Source organism: Lepidochelys kempii, chromosome 1, assembly GCF_965140265.1.
Source record: "Lepidochelys kempii isolate rLepKem1 chromosome 1, rLepKem1.hap2, whole genome shotgun sequence".
In the NCBI taxonomy this organism is placed as follows: Eukaryota; Metazoa; Chordata; order Testudines; family Cheloniidae; genus Lepidochelys; species Lepidochelys kempii.
In genome coordinates this window covers 262,459,318-262,484,354 of record NC_133256.1, presented here as the reverse complement: position 1 = coordinate 262,484,354, position 25,037 = coordinate 262,459,318, and the positions used below count along the sequence as shown (strand labels likewise).

The 25,037-nt window shown below is 46.6% G+C and overlaps 1 protein-coding gene across 1 annotated transcript in view; it reads right to left on the bottom strand.

The window, feature by feature from the left end:
- Positions 1-7,856: 7,856 nt before the first annotated feature.
- The window catches only part of GRIN2B (glutamate ionotropic receptor NMDA type subunit 2B), a 276,730-nt gene continuing 259,549 nt past the window's right edge, over positions 7,857-25,037 (bottom strand). The window contains exons 10-13 of the mRNA XM_073327319.1: positions 20,093-20,253; positions 17,749-17,936; positions 13,403-13,641; positions 7,857-10,274 (exon numbers count right to left, since the gene is read on the bottom strand). Of these exons, the coding sequence (XP_073183420.1) occupies positions 8,376-10,274; positions 13,403-13,641; positions 17,749-17,936; positions 20,093-20,253 (2,487 nt within the window). The 3' untranslated portion in view covers positions 7,857-8,375. The remainder of the gene's footprint in view (positions 10,275-13,402; positions 13,642-17,748; positions 17,937-20,092; positions 20,254-25,037) is intronic.

Here is a 25,037-nt window from a genome sequence, read left to right as displayed (position 1 = left end):
GGAGCCCCTAGAAGCTGACAGTGCTCAGAGGAAATGACAGCTCATGGGAGCTGAATCCCAGCAAAAGGCTCAGGAAGGGGAGAAGTCCACAGAAGCCAAGAGCCTGCCCAGCATTCAGAGGAAGAAAGTTCAACTGCAGAACTTCCATTACCTACCTCACTAATCTCATTTATTCTGAAGCACGTCTGAGTCTCACAAAGGTGACATGGGACTCATTTGCTAGCCCCTCTGGGCCCACACAGATGTCTCATTTGACAAGTGCCTTCTCACTAGACCGCCAGCTGGGTAAGTCACAACTGGGGCACACCGAGTAAGCAGAATGAGCAACAGGGGTGGACTGACTGGCACTGCAGCTAAAGCTATATCCAGGGTGACTAGAATGTGAAATCTCACCAATATACTTGCACACAAACTGCCCAATGTTCACATGCACTCACTCCATGCTCACCTGCAGCCCGTGCTCGGATACGACGCTGACACAGCTTCACCACACACTGCATTGGCACACCAGCTCACACAAACACACACTTGGACATATGTCCACCCACACACTGACACACATTCCCATTTACAGATTGACACACTCTCACAGACTGCAACCACACTCAGTCACTCTATTCACTCACGGAAACCCCAGCACAGTCAACCAAAGTCATCCCTCCAGCCACTCCTTCTCATACTGACTTGCCAGGCCAAGGGGGAGCCAGTCCTCAGTGCCATTCTTTCCCATCTGCACAGCGTGGCAGATAATCATGCGATCAGTGAACAAATCGATGGGTCCCGCAAACTATGCAGGGTAGTAAATGCTGTTCAAACACAGCACCACCTCTCAAAAGTCCCTGCTCGGTTCACATCAAGTAAAGAGGTGTGGTAGAGAGACTCACGTTTGAAGTGGGTCAACCTGAAATGCATTATTTGGTATATCTCCACCCTCCTGGGCACTTAACAATCAGCTGTCAAAGAAGGGAATTTTACAGACTACCACGCACAACTTTCCAAGGAAAAAAATTGTTTCATCAGGTTTCTTGCACTGGCAAATTTACCAGACTGCTCATGTTTTCCTTCATGGGTGTTCAAGGGCAGAACACAAGATTGGTGAAAGTGAAAAGCTGATATAGCTGCTAAATATCATCTTCTAAAAAAGAAGTGACTTGGCGAGGGCTAGAGAGTTTCAGGGAGACAGGGCAGCAATACAAGAGATAGAGTGGCCTGCTCAAGCACCGCCTCTCTCCAACTGTAGGATCACATGAAGACAACAGAGCAGTAAGATGGTAACCAGAGGAGCACAGGGAGCAAACAGTGAGGGTGAGTGGTTGTGAGGGAAGAAACACAGAGATAGGATTGGAGGAGTGGGATGAGTATTGGGAAACAGGTGGACATGAGGGCAGAAAGATGAGGCAGTGAAGCACTGGAAAGGTTTGAACACCTGGGTAGGAGGTGGATTTGGAGGTGGATAGAGAGATTCTAAAGGGAATAATGTAAAGTAGCTAGGAACTGCACAAAGATAGCAGAGGACACAGAACGATGCAGTCCCTGGTCCTCTAGGGATTTGGGAGGACAATACAAAGAGAGGACTGTGGAGAAAGTGGGTAAGGAGGAAATGAAGGCCCAGAGAAAGATTCCAGCAGAGGCAAGGTCATAACAACAATGGATTCTACTAACACTCCAGAGGGACGACAACAACAGTGACCAGAGAAGAGAAAGCAACCAGATAAAAGCAGCAAGTCACCTAGAGGAGGAAACAGCCCTGTGCCTCAGACAAACAGCCCCTAACAATCAACAAATCTTCTAATACAAGAAACTATTAAACCCCTCTCCTACCCCTCCCCCAACCCCAAACCTCCCCTACCTTGGGTCCCTTTCTTAACACACACATATAACATCCAGATAAACTTTCCGAACCAGCAAAAGCAGCCACTGAAACAACTTCAAACACCACATACCAAGAAAAAACACAATTTAGAAGTCAGCTTCCTCACCCCGCCCCCAGCCCATCATGCCATTGTTTAAGAAGGAAATACTGTACATATATAAAAATCGCCCTCTTCCCCAACCTGAATGTAGTTGCTTGAATTAGCTTCTGTATATATATACATATATATATATATATTTATACACAATACTGCAGTCAAGGAAGCAGATGATATAAAAGTCACAAAATGAATACATTAAGTAAATAACTATCAGTAGAACACTAGGAAAGGTCACATTGTTCCTACTTTGAGAAGATGCGTCTTGGGACAGAAAGAGCCACAAAGCATACTGCAGTGTACTGGCTCTTGTGTGTGCACACGCACCACTGCCTCCTGCTAATGTCAGATCTGCTCACATGCATATTATTTTGTGTGTGTGTGTGTGTCCCTGTCCCTATGGGATGGAATGTCAGACTTGCTCAAGTGTTAATCAGCATTAGCTGTTTCAACTTTGAATGGTGGGAAACCTGAAAATACAGATTAAAAGCCCCATAACTACTAATAGCTAATACAGATTCTTCTTTACCTCAGCGGGTAGAGAACTGTGCTCTTGGAGTTTAAGGTCATGAGGTCTGTTTCCCATGATACACAGTGATGGTTTCACTTTTCTATTTATTGGGCATTACTAATAAACCCAATTTTTTTCCGTGTCCACATTGCTGTCTGTAACCACCAAAAAGTGTGAGAATTCACCCAAACGTTGTGGTTAAGAGAGGAAGTTGAGGATGCTGAAGAGATGGAGAGGGGACTCCAAGCCCATTAAAAAGTGATCTTGTTTTTCTGAGAGATGCCCCTGTTCGTCTGTGACTAGCCCTGATGAGTTCCAGACAGCCTGTGATGAAGATGACACAATAATTTTGGGGTTGCTGCTGAGCCAGTCATAATCCCAACCTTTCCTTGGGGGAGGGTTTCTTGTGTGTGAGTGAATGGGTGAGGTGGGGCTATATGGCTTGGAAGTCTATTTGGTTGCAAAGTGGAAATAAGCCCTTGTGGGGACACAGCTTGGGTCCCTCTAGTTACTTTCTTGATGTGCCCTGCAGCATCCAGCAGCATGGTATGTGTGGTCCACTTGGACATACCAGGTTTGATCAGCAGCAGGGAACCATTTATGGCAGATGGTGGGGGGAGGGCATGGCTTTGAGTCCTTCCCCATTTGCTGTCAGCAAGCCAGGAGCCTGACCATGCCATAAGTTTGATGCACAAAACTCCCAGGGACTTCAATATGAGTCATGCATGTGCCAAAAATCATCTAATCAGGTCTTACGCTTTTCCATGCCTCTAGCTTGGGTAGAGCAGGAAAGTTCATGTGTACATCCTTAGGCCAACAGTGTGGATGGTCAGCACAACGTTCCCTCATCAGCACTGTCCCCACGCTTTCCCCTCTTCTGGCAACGAAATATATGTGGGGAAATGTAAATCCCGCCCGATGGTTCCTTGACTGGAGTGAAGGGTGTGTGACAGGCCTCAGTCTGATCATTGGCCATGTTCTCAGGCTTGCTTACATCTATTAATAAACAATGGAGGTTGGAAGGCATGCCACATTTTATAGAAAGCTCTAAAGCAAAGACTTGCCTGCAAGATCCCTGAGGTACCATGTCAACCTGTCACCAGTATCACATCCTTACTCTCTCTTGCTAGTACCATCACTACAAGGAACAACCCTAGGATAACAGGGACTCTATTCAGAATGGGTGTGGGCATCTCCTTGCTATTAGGAGGTCAACTTTTGTGTGCATGCTGGACAGCTCTGAAGCAAAATGACCCATCCTGGCAACTATAACTTCACCATCAAACCCTATAATCTTTTAGGACATCATGGAAGAATCTTCCTCACTACATATAGGGAGAATCAAAATAACTCCCTAATGGAGTTTATACTAGAGAATTGCTGAGCAATCTGAAGCCACTTGGGGAGTCCAGTGCCAAAAATATGGGGGATATGTTTGTGTCGGAGATGGTGATACATTTGTTTGAGGTGGGTAGGATGTACCACATTGTCTTGACTGACAGTGAGTGCTGATTGAAGCTTGTCTTTATATTTTTGAATTGATGTGTTATGTTCTGATATCAGGATCATGGTGTGTTGTGTTATGCCAGAATGTAGAATGTGATGGACTATTGTTATATCAACATATATTATGTTATATTATTTTAGAAAACCAGTGTGACTGCTCCAACAGGGCATCATGCAAAGCTCCACAGCTTGGAAAGTCTGACTGCCAGATACCCTGAAATTTGTATGGGATAGTCCTGATATTGTAGGGACATTTGCTCCCCTCCCATTCTCCTTCAGTGCCATACATACATGCTGGCACTGCTCCAGAAGAAGAGGGATGATGAGAACATTAGAACATCTCAAAGGGAACCATGCCTGGGGTTCAAATGAAGAGGAATGTGGCAAATACATGGCCGGAGGTGCCAGATTCTTCCAGGTAGACTGAAAACATACAGTACAGCTCATTGTAACATCCATGATACAATGACTTCTGCCCTTCAACCCGAACCTCACTATTTTAGTAGCTAGAGCCTTTGAGGTGTGAACTGATCCCATAAAACGTCCCAGAAAATATTGTCTTTTACTAAGGGGAAGAAAAAGAGAGAGGGAGATGGCAGAAAGGGGAATGGAAAACATTTGTTGGGCTTTGGTATGAAAACCACTGCTTTTTTGGAAGGTAATAAGCATCACATGGGCTCTGTTCTAGCCGAAAGAGCACCTGATGCTAACATTACCTGTGTGCATCACTTGATTAATTACAATGAAATAACACTCAATCTAAAATCCTAAACTCACAACAGTGTTAATCACATCAGTTTCTTTGCTGGATTATGATCTCCCGCAAACAACCCTCACCCCACCTCCTGCCCCAAACACTCTCACCCATGGAACTCAAGTAAAAATAAGCAACCAGAAAAGGCCATTTGCAGGAGAAAGGGTTAACTAGATGGATTAATGGTCTGACCTGATATGGCAGAAGGCAAGATACCAGACTTCTGTAGGTTGACCAATAGTCCAACCTGGTGCTGCCAGTCCTACATTTCCAGTTGTCCTCAGAGGAGGTATTCATGTGGCTCATGGCACGATTAATGTTTGCAAAGTGCTTTGAACATGAGAAGCGCTATACAGTGTAAATGCTAAATCTAATTATCATGGCAAACCATTATCTGCCAATCACGGGAACTAGGGATGGAGCAAACTAGTTCTGAGAAAATGAGAACCATACCAAAACATTGCCCAAAACCCAAAACCTGAACCCTTTAGAGAGGTTTGAAATAGTCCTGTTGACTTCTTTTTGGTTTGTTTTCAGTTTAATTCCCTCCCAGCACCATCTTTGAGCTTCCTGGTTCCAGCTGCAAACAAGGTGAGGGGAAAGTACTGAAATAACAATCAGAGGCATGCTGTTCTTGCCAGCTGTCAAAAAACCCTTGGGAGGTGCCAGAAATCTTGCAAGCTTTCCCAGCGCCAAGATTTCTAAGGCAAAGCAGTATTGGAGAAGTCTCTATAGCATCGGGTGATGACCCAAACTGAACACCCAAATCAATGGCTCACCCCATCACTGGCAAAACAGTGCAATGTCTTGAGGCCCAAATTCCACAGACAGATGCGGAACAGAGTTTATAATCAAATGGGGAAGATGGGGTACTTCCACCATGGCATGAAAACTCTGCTGGCAAGGATCGAGGTGACATGCCAGCATCTTCAATTCATGAAGATAAAAGCAAAAGGGGGGAATCATAGAATCATAGATTCTCTGGATTGGACGGGGCCTCAGGAGGTCATCTAGTCCAACCCCCCTGCTCAGAGCAGGACCAATCCCCAGCTAAATGGTACTGGGGGGGGGGGGAGGGAACATAGTGCACATGATTTTCTCTTGCTCTCCCATTTGCACGGCCTCGACCTGCGTAAACCGCTTCCACATACACAGCCTGAAAGTCATAGAAAACAAACAAAACAAACCAACCTCACCCCACCCTCCCTCCCACCCTGGTCGCCCCACAACCTGAATTTTCACGAGAAGAGAAACATCAATTTATACAAAATGCAATAGAAAAAAAATATTTACAAATGAAATGAATGCCTTCTTGGTGGCCACTGTCAGAGGGCTCTGACCAGTTGCCTCGTGTTCTGGATTGCAGATTGCTAGGTTAGTTCATTTGGCTTTTCTTTTAAAGGGAGGAGAGGGAAGGAATAAGCAGGTCCCTTCCCCTGATACCATGGGTGAAAATTCAAAGACCCTTCAACTCCTTCCCCTATAATTTCCTCAGTGAAATCTAAACAAACCTCCCACCCTGCCCACCCTCTCCTCACACCATGAGACTTTTCAGCCCCCCAGCCCCAGCTTTAAAAAAAACTGAGGTCTTCTGTTGGCTTAAAAAAGGAAAGGTAGTAAGATAAAATCACCCGGGGTGCATTGAGGAGTGTGAGGGAGGGAGGGGTCTCAGCTCCAGGAATTGTTGCTTGAAAAAAATGGCTGCCTTCCTTTGTTTAGGGTCAATTCTATGCGCCACCCCAGTCAAATGTGGGATTTTTTTTAACCATCCCTCATGCGAATGAAGGCTGGCAGGACAATGGGACAGATCCATTTAAAAAGTCAGGGTCTGTACCACAAATTTCAGGGTGGGAGGTGCTGACCCGGGGTTCCACCTCAGTTCCTCCTGTTAAAGGGGAGGTGGACATCTCACGCCCACCATCACTCCCTTTAGTTTAGTTTAATTTGCATCTAAAATGATACAGTGGAAAGAAAACCACTTTTACCGATACCACGTGTGCTGGGAAAGCTGAGTACAGCGTGAGGCTACTCCAACTTAGCACCTGTGCTAGTATTTCTCTCTCTCCCACGCGCACGCTCATACACACTCTTTCTCTCTCTCCCCCACCCTTCCACCTGTGGTCTTCAGACCTCCTCATAGCTGCCAGGAGTGTTGCCATTTATTTATGTCTTTCCCGCCTGCCCTCTGGAAGACAAGCCATGTGTTTCCACAGCACATGCAATAGCAAACGTAAGCTCGTATTCAGCAAGTGTGCACATATGTGCCGCACGTAGGCAATTAAGCAGTCCCTGCTACTGCCACGCTCACACGTTTTCCTCACACCTCCTTTTCCCTCAAAGCCAGACTCAGAACACTGTACCACCATCAGGAGGGAGAGCCCTGTGCCATTTTGTGACATATTTCTCTCTGCCCGGCAGGGGGAGGGGAAGGAGGAGGGATCAGGTCCCTTCCTGACCTGCCCCTCTACTTTTACATTGGCCAAAACAAGGCTGATATCTCCTGAAGTGGCAGGATGACAGATCTCCACTTCTGTCTCTCCCATATGCTCACGCTCTCTGCCTTTTCCCCAGCTTCTCAACCTTTGTCCTGCTGGGTTTGTTAGCTGTACACCCACTCCGTTTGTGGTATTGTTTCATTTTCCCACAGACATTGCAAGTGTAGAATGATCGTGTATACCCACCTGTAACCCAACTCACCTTATAAACTGCTCCAATGATTTAATTATGCCCAAAATTAACAATGAGTTAATTGCTAATGAACAAGCCAAGCCTTACCTCCCACCCCCAAGCTTCTCTCATTTTAGTGAACGCAAGGTCATCTCCCAGGCTTCCTGACCTCTGTGTTGCTTCCCCACCCCAGACCCAATAGCCTCCCCCACCTCTCCTGCTAGTCTGGCACAGATGTGCTGGCTGCGTTACCATAACGGAACCACCAGCCAGTCCTGTGTATAAATCACCCTTCCCGCCTCCAGAACATGATTCCAAATTTCAGTGTAAATCTCTCAGTATATATGCAAATACATATTTCAGCCCTAAACCCCCATAGTCTTCATGAAAAAAAAATTAAAGAGAACCTCAATATAACCAGTATGTAAGTGCATCAAGTCAATCCCATGTTATGTCTCCTTCATTTTATCCATGTATTCAATATTTTTTTTTCTAAACAGTTTTAGGAAGAATTGCCTGATAGAGCATTTTCCTTTGTGTCCATTCCACCTCTTCTGCTCTCTCCTCCTGTCGCGCATGCGCTTGCGTATCCCTTCGCTGTTTGGAGTTAAAAAAAACCCGAAACAATACGGTCACGGTTCCTGCCCACACACCTTCCCCTGCCTCAGCCCAAACACACACCTTCTTCTCCACCTGGGACACCCTAAGTGAGGATACCCAATTCCTACGTCAACGGAAGTGTGATGACCAGGAATGGAGGAGGAAGGAGGGAGTAGGAAAATGGAAAGCGATAAAGGGGGTGGGGAAAGAAAGAGGTGGCACTTGTCACCAGTGCTGCCCTAGAGAGAACTCAGAACTCCAGTGTTCCACAAAGAACCAAGAGAGTAGCAAATGGGCACCAGGTCTGACCCCATCCTGCCCTCCCACACTCCACATTCTCCGCTGCTCCCCACATGCTTCCCCTCACTCAGACATCAGACTCAATACTGGAGAGTTTCTCATAAACATGCCCGTTGCTGGAGCCGTTGAAAGCCCTGGGGGTTTTGTTGTTAGGCACACAGGGGTTGGACTGGTTCCCTATACAGATGTCCTTCTGGAAACGGGCTGGCACAGCCACGTGAAGGGCTGAGACCACTGGCTTGTTGGTGGTGACAATGGCTCGGAAGTCCGGCCTGGCTTTGGGCCCACCTGCCACCACAGGCTGCCTGAAGAAATAGGATTTGCTGCCATGGAGCAAGCATTGGTCATCCCCAAAAGTGGGGATGAAAGGGTTTTGCGTGACCCGGTCAGGGTAGAGTGACTTGCTGAGCATGTAGCTGCTGCTGCCGGGGTTGTTGTGGTGGTGGTGGCTGGTGGCGGGCACTGAGGACTTGTTGTTGGCAAAAGCGGTCTCGCTGGATGACATGTCAAACATGTGGGCATAGGGGCTCCCCTCCAAAAAGCGGCCCTTGTCCTTCAGGCTCACGCTGCGGGGAGCCAGGGCTGACTCATCCTTCTGCAGGTCCACGAAGGTGTCATAGGAGTGCTGCCGGCGGAGCTTGTTGCGGTTCTTCTTCTGCACCTTGGAGGCAGAGTTAGATGGGCTCTGAGGATACTTGGAGGAGGTGGCGCTGGTCGTCACTGGCACCGGGGCAGATGGCTGGTCCAGCTCTTGGAGAGAGTTGTCCTCGCTGATGTCATAGAGGTTGCCTGCCTTCTTGCAGGCCTCACACCGGATACAGGGCTGGCGAGTGGAGTTTTGCCCCACCACTGCCGGGGTATAGTTGTGCAATTTAGAGGGGCAACTGCGGCAGAAATTAGCCCCTGGCCGGTCTTCCCAGTCTAGGTTGGTCAGGTTCTTCTCCCATGGTGCTGGCACTCCACTTACAACACCATGCTTGTGGTCATTGGCTCCTCCAAAGTCCGCTGACCCATGCTTGTGGTGGGCCCTGTTGGTGCAGGACCCTCCTCCCCCTACAGCATCGCGCTTGAACTCATCTCCCCGCTCTTTGTAGATATCCGTCAGGTCCACATGCTCCCAATGCGGTGAGTTCTCCTTGGTCCGGAACTGGTCCAGGTAGAAGTCCCGTAGCCCTTCCTTGTCCCTAAAATAGCGCTTGTGGTCTGGGGAGCGGGGTGGGCGCCTGCGGTAGGCCAGCTCGATCTCATCAAACTCCCGCCGCGATTTGGCTGAAGCCGGACGTTTCTTCAGGCTGTCCTTATACTGCTGTTTCCGCCGCTTGGCGGCATTGCCTTCGATGTTGCCATAGGTCACCGTATGGGTGGAAATGTCGGAGACATCTGAGCGGATCAAGTCGTCATGGCCCCCTCCGCCGCTGTAGCGATCATTCTTGAAGGAGAACTTGCCATAGAGGTCACCCAACTGACTGTGCTTGGAAGGTGGCAAACCAATGTCCAGTGGCTTCTTAGCAGTGGACCTGGGCTGAGCGGAGAAGGGTGGGTTGTCACAGTCATACAGTCCATCGATGGAGCTGGCACTACCAATGCTGTGGGGCCGATGGTGGTGGTGGTAGTGGTCCTGATACACATTGCTGTCCTTCAGTTGCAGGTTGCCAAAGGTCCGTTCTACTTCACTAATGTAGTCGCTGAAGAGGTTCTCCTCGCAGGGCGGATTGTTATAAGATTTGCAGTCAGAGTGGGTGAAGCTGCGGCGGTGCTCAGAGATATCGTAGACTGAGGATTCGCGGCGGATGAAATCTAGGGCACTCTGCGGTGAGCCATTGACACCTGACAGGTTGGCCATGTTCTTTGCTGTGCGGAGCAGGCGCAAGATGTTGGAATGGGTGTTGTTCATGGTGGCTGTGGGGGAGTTCATCGCTGACTGGTGCTCCTCAATGGCTACTCCATGGATGCAGCTGTAGATACCCTGAAATGAAATGGAGGAGACAGAGGTGAGTGCTTCTGCAGGTGGGCAGAAAGGAGAAGACACAGGGCTGGGAGAACTGAGTCAGGGAAACAGAGAAAACAGTTTGTTCTAGCATGGGACCCTAGAGTTTGCCAGTCTTGCATCAGTATGAAATGAGGTCAAACCTGCATGTATCAACACTGAGTATTCTTTCTCTCTGTATCCTGCCCCCCATCTTTCTGTTTTTTCCTTCCTCTCCATCTCTCTTCCTCTGCTTTGCTCCCTCTCGTTTCCTCTCTCTCTCTCTTCTTTTCTCCCATTCACCTCCTTTCACCAGCAGAACAGTCAAGAGAGGAAGGACAGCCTTGTGTGAAGGTACTGAACAGGGACTCAAAAATCTGGGTTCTGTTTCCAGCTGTAGCACAGACTGCCTGTGGTACCATAGGCAAGTCACTTAGCCTCTCTCTGGCTCCAGCTGTCGAAGGGGAATAACAACACTTCCTTTGTCTGTCTTTTCTAGTTAGATTACAGTATGAGCTCTTTGGGGACAGGGACTGTCTCTGACTAAGTGTCTGGACAGTGCCTAGCGCAATAGGGCTCTCATGTCAATTGGGACCTCTAGGGATTATCCTAGTATAAATAAATTAATTAAATATTAAATGAGAATAATGATCGTTTCCATTTGGGAAGACGTTCATTTATTTGGGGTAGAAGGAATCAATACCTCACAAGATAAGGGTCCTCTTCAAAAGCCATTAATTCCAAGGACAAAACTATCTCCCCTGCAGTATACAAGCAAAGCTCTCTGATGTCAGTGGGAGTTATTCGAACCCAGTAGCTGGCACTTTGGATTCCAAGATGGGCATCAGCACCACAGATAATGTCTGTGAGAACAGCCGCCTCAGAATTGGGCAAACACTAAATTTCTGCGTGGATGCAAGGAGTTCAGGATAGTCTTGTTTTGCCCTGAAATTCATTCTCAGACTTCATTGAATCAAGCTGGCCAGGGACTGGTTAAAAAGGAGAAAGCTTCTCTTGTCATCTACTTGGATACCTTAGTCATCTTCACAGATTAGAAAAGGAAATGAGGAGAAAGAGCAGGACCGATGAATGGGTATTTAGCTCTTTAGCGTTTAGCTGAGTATGGCACAACAGATTTTTTTTAATTACTTTCAAGTTAAATCTAACATTGATAACATAAAACATAAGAACTGCCACACTGGGTCAGACCAAAGGTCCATCTAGCCCAGTATCCTGTCTTCCGACAGAGGCCAATGCCAGGTGCCTCAGAGGGAATGAACAGAACACGTAAATCATCAGGTGATCCATCCCCTGTCACCCATTCCCAACTTCTGGCAAACAGAGGCTAGGGACACCATCCCTGCCCGTCCTGGCTAATAGCCATTGATGGACCTATCCTCCATGAATTTATCTAGTTCTTTTTTAAACCCTATTATAGTCTTGGCCTTTACAACATCCTCAAGCAAAGAGTTCCACAGGTTGACTGTGTGTTGTGTGAAGAAATACTTCCTTTTGTTTGTTTTATACCCGCTGCCTATTCATTTCATTTGGTGACCCCTAGTTCAGAAATCAGATTGACATCCTTGGAAAGTGAAATCCTCAATTCAACTGCAAAACAGACAGCAGCAGTGCAAGATTTCTCCATGTTTCCCCAACCAGTGTATCTCAGCCATAACACAGAAGGGCCACTTTTGTGGGTAAGAGAGGTGTTCAGATTCCATGACTCATTCCTCATTTGCCTCCTTAGTGAGGCTACCAATCTGGGGTCCAATTAATGTCAAATGTGAAGTGAACACCAGTGTATTATAAAGTGGACTGACCACCAAGTCATTTCACATAGTGACATAGGTCACCCAACAACTAGCAGAAGGTTAATGACTTTCAGTCATCACCAACCAGGCCCAGATTTATACAGATAACCAAGAGATAAAAGGATCCGCATTCTGTTAATAATCTCCTGACATATCCAGTTCCTCCCATCTGATCTCCAACCTGGGATAAGATTGGGACTGGTGATATAAGAAGGACTTTCTACCCCTATTGCCCATTCAACTAAGCCATCTAATTCCCCCAAACAGTGTAGCACTCTTCATACGACCACTTTATTGTCACAGGGATGGTAATATCAAAAACACAGACTTATAACCTCACTGCAGAATGGAGCAGAAGGAGATGCCAGAAGCAGGAAGAAGAGGAAGAAAGCTCTAAATGGAGCACAAATATTATGTACAAGAGAAGAAGAAGGATCACACAGAAATGACTAGCTGGAGAAGCTCATTTAGAGATAAAGGAGACTCTTGAAAGGGGAATGTTTTTGGTAGGTTTTGCACTGAGTGAGTGCTGAGGGCAAGTGGCTATCCTTTTTTCCAGGGGCTTGTGTGTTGGTCACAGTATGAATTTAGGTTAGGGACCTCCTGCTGCTCAAAACAATCACAAGACAGTGCTGATTTCTCACAGAATTATCTGAATCGCTCCAACACACAGGACAATTTAAGTTTGGTGTTCTAACTAAGACCAGAGGAGAATTGGTTGATGGAGAAAACTGCCACAACCTTTCCTCCAAGAATTCAGTGTCCTTTCAAACAATTTTGGAGGGATATAAAAGTTACAAAAAGAAAAGGAGTACTTGTGGCACCTTAGAGACTAACCAATTTATTTGAGCATAAGCATCAAATGATCAAATAATGCATCCGATGAAGTGAGTTGTAGCTCACGAAAGCTTATGCTCAAATAAATTGGTTAGTCTCTAAGGTGCCACAAGTCCTCCTTTTCTTTTTGCGAATACAGACCAACATGGCTGCTACTCTGAAACCTGTCATAAAAGTTACATTATCTTTTCTATATAGTTTCCCATTTTCACGACTGCCTCACCATTACCCAATTTCAACAGAGAGCAGAAATTATGAAACACTGTGAGGAAAAGGCAGTTCTCCCAAGGAAAGTGGTGGCAACCCTTGTAACATTGAAAACCAGAGTGGTCAAAACGCTGGACAATATAGTGGAGGCAACAGCCTTTCGCTGGCTGTGTGTAAGAGGGATGGCCAAGAGAATCTAGTAGGACTATCCCATTTCTATGACTATATGACTTCACCTCCGCACTGTTCCTTCCATTTTCTGAAGACACTCACCCTGCTGATGGAGAAGACCATGCCAGGCTTGCCAGAGCAGACGCCTATGAAGCAGTGGCGGAATTGCCAGTAGAAGAGATGCTCACAGATGAAAGTGATAAGGCTGAGGGCCATGGCTGCCCCCAGCATATAGAAGACACCTGCCATGTTATCTATGTCCAGCTGGCTGCTCATTACCTCATTCTTTTCATTGTGACAAATTCCAGTAAGCCACAGAGCTTCCAGCTCTTCCATCTCCCCTGGAAAGAGACAGACAGATAGAAGGAGATAAAGTTGAGTCAATCCCGCATTGGCTGAAAGACTGGAGTAGAAGTGGACTGGGGTAGGAGAAGCTGACTGGATAGGTCTTTTCCAATGGCTGAGCCCTGTTTGCACACCAGCTGTCTGGTCATGGTGGAACTCTGTCCATATAACATTGTGACTAGCACTTTTGGTAGGATGCAGCATTTCAAAGCACTAAAAAACCATTGCATCAGTCAGAGGAGAGTTAACAGGGCAACATTCTGCCATAACCAGACATCGGTGACAAAAAGCTGTATCACAGGACACCTGCCATGCGACCAAAAGTCCTCTATATTGAGGAAGTTCCACACCAGTTCACTCACTGAGATATCAAGTCATAGCAAGGTTTTCTGGCAAGACACTGTTCAAATTTGCACATGGCGCTTGGTTATGGACCTTTCAACCAGTGGTGAGCTGGAGCCGGTTCGCACCGGTTCACTGGAACCGGTTGTTAAATTTAGAAACCCTTTTAGAACCGGTTGTCGGGACAACCGGTTCTAAAAGGGCTTCTAAATTTAACAACCAGCCAAAAGTGGCACCTTTGGCACCGACTCTGTGGGGGCTCCGGGGCTGGAGCATCCACGGGGAAAATTTGGTGGGTGCAGAGCACCCACTGGCAGCTCCCCGCCCGGCCCCAGCTCACCTCACCTCCGCTCCGCCTCCGCCTCCTCCCCTGAATGCGCCGCCCCGCTCTGCTTCTCCGCCCCCGCCCTCCCACCGGCTTCCCGCGAATCAGCTGTTCACGCGGGAAGCCTGGGAGGGCTGAGAAGCAAGCAGCGGCTTCGCGCTCAGGCCCAGGGAGGCGGAGGTGAGCTGGGGAGGGGGGGAGCAAGGAGGCCCGCCCGCGCCGCAGCAGGTAACCCGGGGGGCGCGCAGGGGAACCGCTCCCCACCCCACCTCACCTCCGCCTCCCTGGGCCTGAGCACAAAGCCACCTGCTTCTCAGCCCTCCCTGGCTTCCCGCATGAACAGCTGATTCACGGGAAACCTGGGGTGCGGAGAAGCAGAGCGGGGCGGCGTGTTCAGAGGAGGAGGCGGAGTGGAGGTGAGGTGAGCTGGGGCTGGGCGCGGGTGGGGAGCTGCTGGTGGGTGCTCTGCACCCACCAAAGTTTCCCCGAGGGTGCTCCAACCCTGGAGCACCCAGGAAGTCGGTGCCTAAGGTGCCACTTTTGATGTGATCGGTGTGGGGAGCGGCCACTCCCCCTGCGCCCCCCCCAGCTACACTCCCATGCCCCTAGAAGCCAGAGGGACCTGCCGAATGCTTCCTGGGAGCTGCCCCAGGTAAGCGCCGCCGGGACTCCCCACCTCGCCCCCCGGCAGGTGGCTCCTAGGGGCGGAGCGCAGTGGGCACCCACTACGGTGGCCCACGAGACCCTCCTGCCTGGTTCTGGGGGAAGTCAGGGGACAGGGGTGGATGGGGCAGGGGTCCTGGGGGGGGGAACGTCAAGGAACACGGGGGGTTGGATGGGGCAGGAGTCCCGGGGGCGGGGGTGGGCCACGAGCCCCTCGTGGGGTGAGGAGGGAACTGGTTGTTAAGATTTTGGCAGCTCATCACTGCTTTCAACCCCCAGCACTGCAAACACTGGGGGCTAGATGAACCAGATCACTTGATGGTTGATGGGGGAAGTTTTGACTGGTTGGATGAGCTGAGCCAGTTTCTCATTGACTGGGTGAACGAGGCAAGTTGTCAGCTCTGCAATATTTCCAGCCAGTAGGGTATATAGCAGATTAATAAACTACATTCCTTTAAGAGGTTTACTTATTCTCTAACTTTTGACATAGCATTTATTTAACCTTAGGAAGATTCAGTTTTTATTTTCTGTGAATTTTGAGGGATAACTTCAAGTGTTTAGTTCCAAACACTTTCCTGAAACTTTTAGCAATTTAAATTTTTGCACTAGCGGAAATAAAGCCTGAGATACCAAATGCAAATACTTAAACATTTACTTATAGGAGAAGTAAAGATTCTCAACAGATTCAGAAATGAAATTATAATATATACGATTTATAACATTTCATAATATTATGTTTTTGTTAACAGGCTGTAAAGCAGGATTGAGAGTAAAAGATGACACCAATTATCTCCAAGTCCAGTAATACATGGTTTTTAACTTTCCCTTTCAGTAAATTTCCATGAAATGGGGAAAAAAATATATGTTTTTGGGTAGGAGAGAGAAAACAGTTACTACTAGCACAGGTCAACAAATGAGCCAAAATGTTTATGAAAATCTTTTAGGCTGAAATTCAAAATGTTGATGAAATTTTCCATTGAAATTTCTTATTTTAAAATTTTTTAATCAACTCTATAACTGGTCAAAAATAGACTGACATTTTCACAAAAATGTTTTCAGTGTTTTTAATTTATTTTTTCCAATTTTGTCAAAATTTCAAATGTCTAACCAGCATAAATTATTGCCAATTTATGCCAAGTAACAATAAATATTTCCTGTCTTAGATTTATTGCACACTCAACCCTGGCCCAGGATTTTCAGGATCTATAAAGAGATTCAAAAACAGAGAGAGACTCTGTCTTGGGAATGCTTTTCATGCTTCTGGGGAAGATGGGAGTTACTCACACTTTTCAGCATCAGACACAGACAGGGAGAAATTCCCCACATTTATATGGTGTCATATTGCAGTGTGAGGTATTATGGGATTTTTATGCCTTCCTCTGAAGTATTCAGTATTAGCCACTATTGGAGAAAGAATACTCTACCACAATGATGTGCAAACTTTTCCAGTCACGCCACTCCCCGCAACCAATTAATGGAATCTGTCTGCACCCCACCTCCATTACTTCACAGCCAAGACTTCCTCAGCAGCCGGCTGCTTCTGCCTTGCAGGCAGGCTGCACCACTAAGGCAGGACCAACACCTGCCCCTCTGCCCCGCCCCCCTTGGGTTTTCAGGGTGGGGCAAGGCACGTGCGACAGTCTCTGGGGGTGGAGCCAGCACTGGGCGTGGAGGCTGCCAGGAGTGGAAACCAGTGCAGCACACTGACCCACAGGCTGGGTGGCCCACAGAGGTGAGTCAGAGGATGGAGGTGGCACTCCCTCCCCAGCCCCTGTGGGGGCTGGCCCACGCCCTACTATGCAGGGCTGGCACAAGCCGCCTGGTGTTGCCGCTCAGCCCCCTGAATGTTCCTCCACACACCCCCTGGGGGGGGGGCGTGCCCCACAGTTTGCAAACCACTGCACTACCAGACTGATGGCCCACTGTTCTGTTAACCTACATCAATTCTTGTGTTCTTTCTGTATTTACTATACCAGACTTTTTTTTCTGATTTTAGACTTCCTATTCATTTACAAAATAAGATCAACATTTTTAATTTTCTAAAAAGAATATCCAGAAAGGAGTGAGGTGAAAGAGAGAGAAAAAGCACAAGAAGAGTCTAACAAAAAGGAAGCTCCAGTCCCATCAACAATCCACCATATCTTTAAAGTGGCAGTATTTTATTCACTAAGGATTGGGGAAAACCAGCTTGTATACAGTAAACACTGATCAAATCTTTCACTACAAAATTTATCCCTGAATTCCCAACTTGCTTATTTTTTTATTTATTTATTTTTAGGTTTAAGAAAGTTTCGTATTCTCTTTCCTCCAGTCATGTTTAATTATTGATCACATGGGTGTTGCACAGCTTGGTACTGTCTGGAAAACACAGGCATGCCGGAAATAAGTACTGAAAGCTCCATTCTCACTTGGATTTCTGATTATGGCTAAAACCAATAACTACCAAAAATCTGACAAGGAAAAGCCTGTTCTCACATGATTTCCAGAGTGAAGACGTTCAGATAAACTTCAAATACACGTCTGAACTTTTGGGGGCTTAATTCTCATTAAACCTTTGGAAATTGATATTACCCCTGAAGATGTTATTAACTTGCATAAAGCATACCCAACTGTGTGTGTCTCGCCCCATCCCTCTCCCAACACGCTTTTTCACTACTCTTGCACCGTTTACCAAGTCTAAGATGTCAGGGTCAGGGAGGAAACCCCATTTCCATACAGCCAGGATCTGGAAATTTGAGAGGAAGCCCCATATCTCTTTGCACAGACCACTTACCATCACCAAAAAGCTGTAGAATGGCAAGATCTACCTGACGCTTCCAGCCCGAGTCCTTTTGGATGGCAATGCCATAGCCAGTAGAGGCAAAAACCTTCCCACTACCAATCGTTACCAGCTTGCACCCTTCGTCTCTGCCAGCCATGTAGTTTAGCACTGCTGCGTCATAAATGAATGCATCCAATTTCCTGCCGGGGTGCAAGAAAAAGGGAGAATACAGTAAAGAAAAGATCTGTGTGAGTTCAGATCATTGCACATAACTGAAAGGAACTGCTGATACCAAGAACAGTGTTAACTAAGTAAGGATGGGAGGAACTCGTCCAGATAGAATACTGTAAATTGACTCCTGAACCTTCAACAGGAACTGAAATCTGAGACGAGAATCTTTTTTGAATTTGAGTTAGATTAGATAAGGACTCATCTCTCTCTCCCTGACATCCAGCATGGTCTCCAAAGGGGCAGTGTGAAGGAACATTAGAACAGAAGTCTATTACAGGGTCAAGGCTGAATGAAGAGGAAGCTGAAGGGACATTTATGTTCAAAATAATATCTTGAATTTATATAGTGCCTTTCACCCCAAAGGATCATAAAGTACTTTACTGAATACATAAATACCGCACAACAAATTAGGACTTGAAGTAAGGAAGAAAGCCATTTCCACTGATGATGTGATTTAGCTAAGCAGAATGTAATTATTCAGATTATGTTTGGTCAGGACCCTGAATTTAACTCCTATGTTACTGTGAAAAATCCCATAGGATCTTTAACTGTGACAAGTGGTTAGGAAAGCAGCCTTACGTCTCACCATGAAGACAGTAGCTTTAGCGTTACAGTGCCTTGCTAGCAGAACACGGCGAAAAACGAGTTCAGTACGGACTCAGAGGAATCACCAACACTGACGCTATATAATGACATGCTAGGGTGGATACACTCGAGAGATGGCAGGTAGCAGAGCAGTCTGTTGGGAGCCCCTCTCTGCATCCCAGTAAAATAATCTTTCTTTTTTCTTTTTTTGTCATGTACAAGGGGGAGCAACTAGGGAAAATACCTGAACAGGAATTTGGATCTTCCAAATAATTAGATAGCTGAGGAGTAAATCCTACCACTAAATATGAACTGACAGAGGACAAAAGACCTTCCATTTCCCACATACGTTCACAGCCACCTCATCGTTCTAATCCACTGTAAGTAGATTTCCAGGATGGCCAGTATCCCAGTACATGTGCCTATCTAGAGTGAAGTCTGTCTCAGGGCATTTATGTGTCAGGGATGACATCTCTTCTGAACGGAGTACATTTCTAGGATGACATCTATCTCAGGGCATATATATTTCCTGGATGATGCCTATCCTGACATGTATATTTCCAGGGATGGCATCCAGAAACAGTATAGTCATTTGTAATGGGCTACGCTCCCCTGAGCCTAGCAAATAGGTTAGAAATGTTCAGTCAATCTAAAAATTAAATTGGCTGAACATCCCTTAGTGCTTCAGAATAAACCTTATCAGAGGGTGCTGAGCCTTGCAAGCCAGAGTGAGGCTCAAGGATCTTTTTTACACCGGGTGGGGCCCTGAAAACTAGAGGGAAGTTTACCAAGGCGGAGGGGCTTTATTCATACAGAGACCTGTAAACTAGATAGGGCTTCTACCTAGCTCTCGGAGGGGAGCATAGTGACTGGTACACCTAAACAAGTTGTTCAGAGCACATACTTTTTCCAGTGAATGTTTCCCTCTCTGTTTTCCAAATTATCTATGAAGAGACTCTGATTTTCACAGATCTGTTCAGGATTCAAAAGATTTTGACAGGCACTTTATGCAAGATTTTCTACCCTATGGGTCATTCGCAAACTATTTGCTTCGACTATATGCTACTATACAATATTCATTACTGCCATACTGGCGTGTGACTTATCAATCAAGTCACATGGTATTGCTTCTGCTCCCTGGTTGACTTCATCTTTTATGAAACAGAGGAGGGAAATCAAAGAAATTTCAAGATGATTGTACAAACACTTCTGGAGCAAACTTTGGCCCCACCCTGCAAGCTGCTCTGCATAAGGCTCTGCTTGCATGGAGCAGCTTGAGGCTCTGGGTACTAACAAGTATTCACAAGATTTTCTCCTTCCGCAAATATTCTTACAAGCAAACAAAAATCACTTGTACAAATGTTAGAGGAAAACTGACAAAAACAGTTGCAAATAGCATCAAGGCCAAATCACTCTGGCAGTTGTCATGGTGGATGTCACCTTTGCAATAAATCATGGAGAATGATCCTCAAAGCACCAGACACACAGGAAAAGAAGCCAAGCTCATGGTATGGACAAGTTTGGAAGGAGAAGGCCTCACCCAGTCTTCAGCGAGAATAGGGCATCGTCCACCCCCCTCTGGTTGAACTTCACCATGTAGCTATGCATTTCAGGGTAGTTGTTGCGAATGTTCCTCTCTGTGCTGCCATTGGGAACCGTCCCAAAGCGGAAAGGGGGCGAGAAGTCGTTAGGTTTCTGGAACTAGAAAGGCACAGAAAGAAAATTCCTCAGAATCTTTCAGCTATAAGCAGTAGTTTGCATAAAAAAAACCACTTTACTGAGATAGAAAACATCCGTAGTGACGCTGAAGTTAGCCCCAATCTTCTTTTAAGGTTGAGTGAATATTTTTTTAAAAGAAATTAAATACTCCCCTACTTCCAAACATAACAGCGTCTGGCTGGTGCCTAAGTACCAGGAAGCAAAACTTATCCATCTAGTTTCACTTTCCAACCTGAAAGAAGTGCAAAAAATAACCGACCATCATGAAGGAAAAAGGTAAGTTAGATTTTTTTAAATCCTTTATTTTTTTAAAAAAAAATACCCTAGTGCATGGATTAGGAACAAAGGTCAGAAAGGATTTTCAGTAAATACAATATATCATTTTTATCCTGACTATATCACTTCATTTCCAAAAATATATATATTTTTCAACTTCTGTGCTTCCTGGGGCAGGAAGAACTGCAATAATAATGAGGAAAGGCTCTTCTCACAACATTTCCACCTCCAGTTTGGCAAACTATGAGTTTGCTTTCTGCTTTTGGGCATGTCTCCCGACTCAACAGCCCACTTCTGCTGAAGGTATGCCCCTCACTAATAACAACTGATGGCTGAGACAGGGATGGTGGAAGTAAACCTCCAAATCTTTTACTGCTTACAAGAAATACACTCACCGTAAAACTCCCCCATGACTGCAAGGCAGTAAGACTTTATATGCCACTTGCTTAACTCAAGTCACAATCAATGCTCTCTGGAGTTTTATGAGCAGTAAAATTTACCACTGCCAATTATCAAGACTCCTTAAAATCCATACAACAGGGAGACAGGAAGAAGCACAGAAAATTGCAAGCGAGGAACCTAATAAAAGTAGTAAAGAAAAAATAAATCATGCATTGATTAGTCAAGTCCTTGGTGCTGCAGAAAGGTATTTTGCATGGCACTCCCCGTTTAGTACCATCTTTTGATCGTCCATTTTGGGGGTCATGAGAGGCAAGTTCAGATCTTGGTGTAATGACCAAACCTGACCAGATATTGTTGAGATAACAGACTGGCTGGTGTGTGAGAATACGTGTGGGTGTGTACCACTGCCCTCTACTGCATGGAATATGTCAGATACAGGATGTGTGTGCAACACTGCCCTCTACTGCACAGAATACAGTCTATACACTGGTTGTGCTAGCAGAACTTTTCTTTTAGGTTGCAACCAGCCAGCATTTGTGTTTGTGTGCACCTGCATGTGCCATTCCCCTTAGTGGCAGGAATACCTCACACCTATTTATACGTATGCATCGGACCCCTCTGCTGTCTAAGCTAGGGAATCTTTTCCCTTTAGTTATGATGAGATGGACTGGCTGCTGTGTGTGAGAGAGAGAAAGATAATGAATGCATCCACCATTGCTCCTCAGCGGATGGGAAATGTCAGATCTGGTTCCCAAAACACAGGCTGACACTTAAGAAAAAATGCATCTCAGAACCTGGAGTCCCTCCCAATGGGAGCAGACAAACTTGGAACGATCAAAAATTGTAATAAGAGCAAACCTTGGTAGGAAAAAAATCACTGCAGTGTGTTCAAGTTATTATTATTAAACCTCATCTTGGTTACAGTGGTGACCCAGGGCCAACCAAGCATGGGGCTCCATTGTGTTAAGTGCTGTACAAACACTGAGTAGCAGACAGTCCCTGTCCCAAAGAACTTACCATTTAAATAGACCAGACAGACACCATGTAGGGGAGAAGGGGTCTAGCACACACAGGCTGAGAGAACAGTGTCATGGCAGCAGACAGGCTAGTGCCACCATTTATTTTTGTGGGGTGGAGTTAGTTAAGAGAGGATCAGCTAAATGAAAAGAGAAGAGAGGGGGAGGGGACATTGAAGGGAAGGGAGTGATGGTGGACAGGGCAAGGGAGAAGAAGGGCAGGTGTGGAGTGAAGAGGTTAGGAGGGAGAGGGAAAGGGTTGGAGCAAACAGCCAATCAAAACAGGGCAGAGAAAGTCCAGTCAAAACTGTAGCAAGTTCTCCAAATGTCAGAAGGTCCCTGGTCTGGCTGCTTCCACGGCTGTTCCTCCTACCAGCTGGAGTCTGGCTGGTTCCTCTCTGCAGTTTTCCCACAAGGCCACATAGCAGTAGGGAAGGGAGTCACCACCTGGGTCTTAGTGCCCCCCTAGAATGTGTGTGTGTGGGGGGTCTCCCTTGCACAGTTTTGTGTGCAGGGGGAGGAGTGCTGGGGGAAGGGGTAGCTCTGGCGGGGCCCCATTTTACCCACTCCCCAAAGTGCAGCAATCCTTGCACCTGGGCTGTTTCTGCAGCTGCTCCTACCGGCTGGAGTTAAAAGGAATACAGTCAGATTTCATTACCATGTAAAGTGGTGTAGAATAAAAACATGATCCCTGAGCCACCTAGTGCTCCCCACCACTGATCAGGGACCAGATTAAGACCAGCCACCATACCTCATTCTCAATCTCCTAAGCCAAAAATGCTCCTAGTGAAGGAAACTATCTTTCCCTACAAATGGAAAAGATTGGCCCTAGAAACTGTAGCTGGTAAGAATGGCTGTTATGAAATCTATGCCCAGGTATTTCACTACCATCCCTTTAAAAACCCATTCTCATTGTTCAATGGAAGGCAAATATGCAGATGCACCTTAGAATATACACCCCCCATCACTATGCACACTGCAGCCCTGCGAAGAGTGAGATTAGAAATTATATGCAAGGATCCATAACAGTACCCAGACCCAGAGATCCTTGGCTCTAAAGCTTGACAGGAACACACATAAATATTCATCCCCAGACTCCTGGCTTTATGTTCATAACACTGACAAGAACCGATGCCCAGCTGCCACTCAACAGTCCATGGGCCCCAAGAGAGAAGGAAGAGGCTGGGGAAAGGAGAAAATTCCTTACCCTCTGAGAAATGGTCATATAGTTTCATTTTTCAAGGGAAGATAGCCCTGAAAGAACCCCATTTCTGTCCTTTTCACTAGGGATTGGAGAACACCCTGGCTCACTACGGGAGTACAATGCCCACTGTGCTTTAAGTTTGAAAGAGCCTGGAGCAGCAGGATCAAGCAGAGCATTTCTGCTTGCTTCTATTGTTCCCAAAATGCAACAATTAGTGGAAGAGCAGGATGACCACTTACTCCCCCAGAAAATGCCAACACTGCGTATTGGGGGAAGGAATGTGCCTCCTGCTGGTCCATCAAAGATGCAGAACTGGGGATCTAGGCTGTCAGCCTTCACTGGGAGAGCCAAAAGAGAGACGCAGGATGCCAGCTGCTGCTACAGTTTTTAACAAGGGGAGCAGGCTTCCTAGCTGCCACTGAAAGAACCAAAGGTGGGGAGTGGGCTTCCCTCCCCAGCTGCCCAGAAGATGCCAACCCAGGGAAGGCAAAGCAGGCTACTGGGCCTCCCCAGGAGAAGACAAGAAAGGATGGGTACTGGCTGAGACTTGCTGGAGGAGCATTATGTGGAGAGGGTCACTGCTGGGGGTGAGGGGGGGTTACGGGAGAGGGGACGCTCATTAGATATGGATTCAGAAATTAAATGTGGATGCTTGTGTAAAGCATCAGGATCTAAATCCCACATCCCTAAGTTGCTCCCTCTTCACACATTTTAAATACCCCTTCTACAAATACCCAGGGGCACAGCTACTCTGCCCGGGCTCCCAGGCACCCACAAACAACGTCCACATGTGGGCTACAGAGTGACAGTAACTCCTCTCCCTTCCTTACAGGGAAGGGGATGAGGGACAGGTGGAGTAACAACACAAGTCGAGGAACAATTTCCCTATGTGGTGAGTTATAGGGGAGCGGACAAAGGGAATGCACATATGGAGTGTGTGTGTGTGTGTGGTGGAGGTGTCGGGGGGAGGCACTGTATTGGTCTATCTGGATAGAGTAGCATATGAGTGCTTTTGTCCAAAAGTGTTTCACTGTGGTTCTGGCCGAATCTGTGTGTGCATTTCTGTGGCAATGTACATTAGAAGCCGAACAGCCACTCCTCATTCATATTCCTCTTCCTCCCATTGAAAGTGAGAAGTAGTAAATCAAAACCTTGCCGTGACTTCGGGAAGGCATGATCCCCTCAGGGACTGAGATCTTATCAGTGCTCAGGGGGGTTAAACAAACACTATGCCCAGGGCTGGCAGTCAACCACAGCTGAGAGTCTCACTTCCTGCTCCCCCCACACTCCATGAAAGCTTTCAGCAGCAGTGCATTAAGCAATGTGTCTGGCAGTGGAATCTTATTAGCAATTTGGAGCCATGCCACACAAAAGACTAGGCTATGCTGTTTTCAGCTGTTTGGATATCAGTTTGCATAATGAAACAGGTGATAGTTTCCCCCCCATTCAGACAGCTGGGATTGGCAGGGATAAGGGGGAAAGAGGGTAGCTAATTGGCCACAATTAACTTGAGATTAAAATATATATATATTGTCCATCGCCAAACGGTTCCCAGAGAAAAGTGCATCTGCACATGGTTGTCTGTACGTTACAGGCATTGTCTACACCAGAAATAGCTACACTGGCCAACACCCCTAATGGAGAGGCAGTGCAAACCAGAAACAGAATTCTGTTGCTGGTACAGCTTAAATTTGTTCCCTGAATTGAATAAACTATGCCAGAAAAAAGACCTTTTTTTTGCTGCTGTAAGTGCATCTACTCTGGAGATTTTGCCAGCATAGCTATGTCAGTCAGAGGTGGTAAAAAAAAAATCACACCCACGACCAACCTCACTACGCCAACGAAACATTGAAGTGTACACCAGGCCA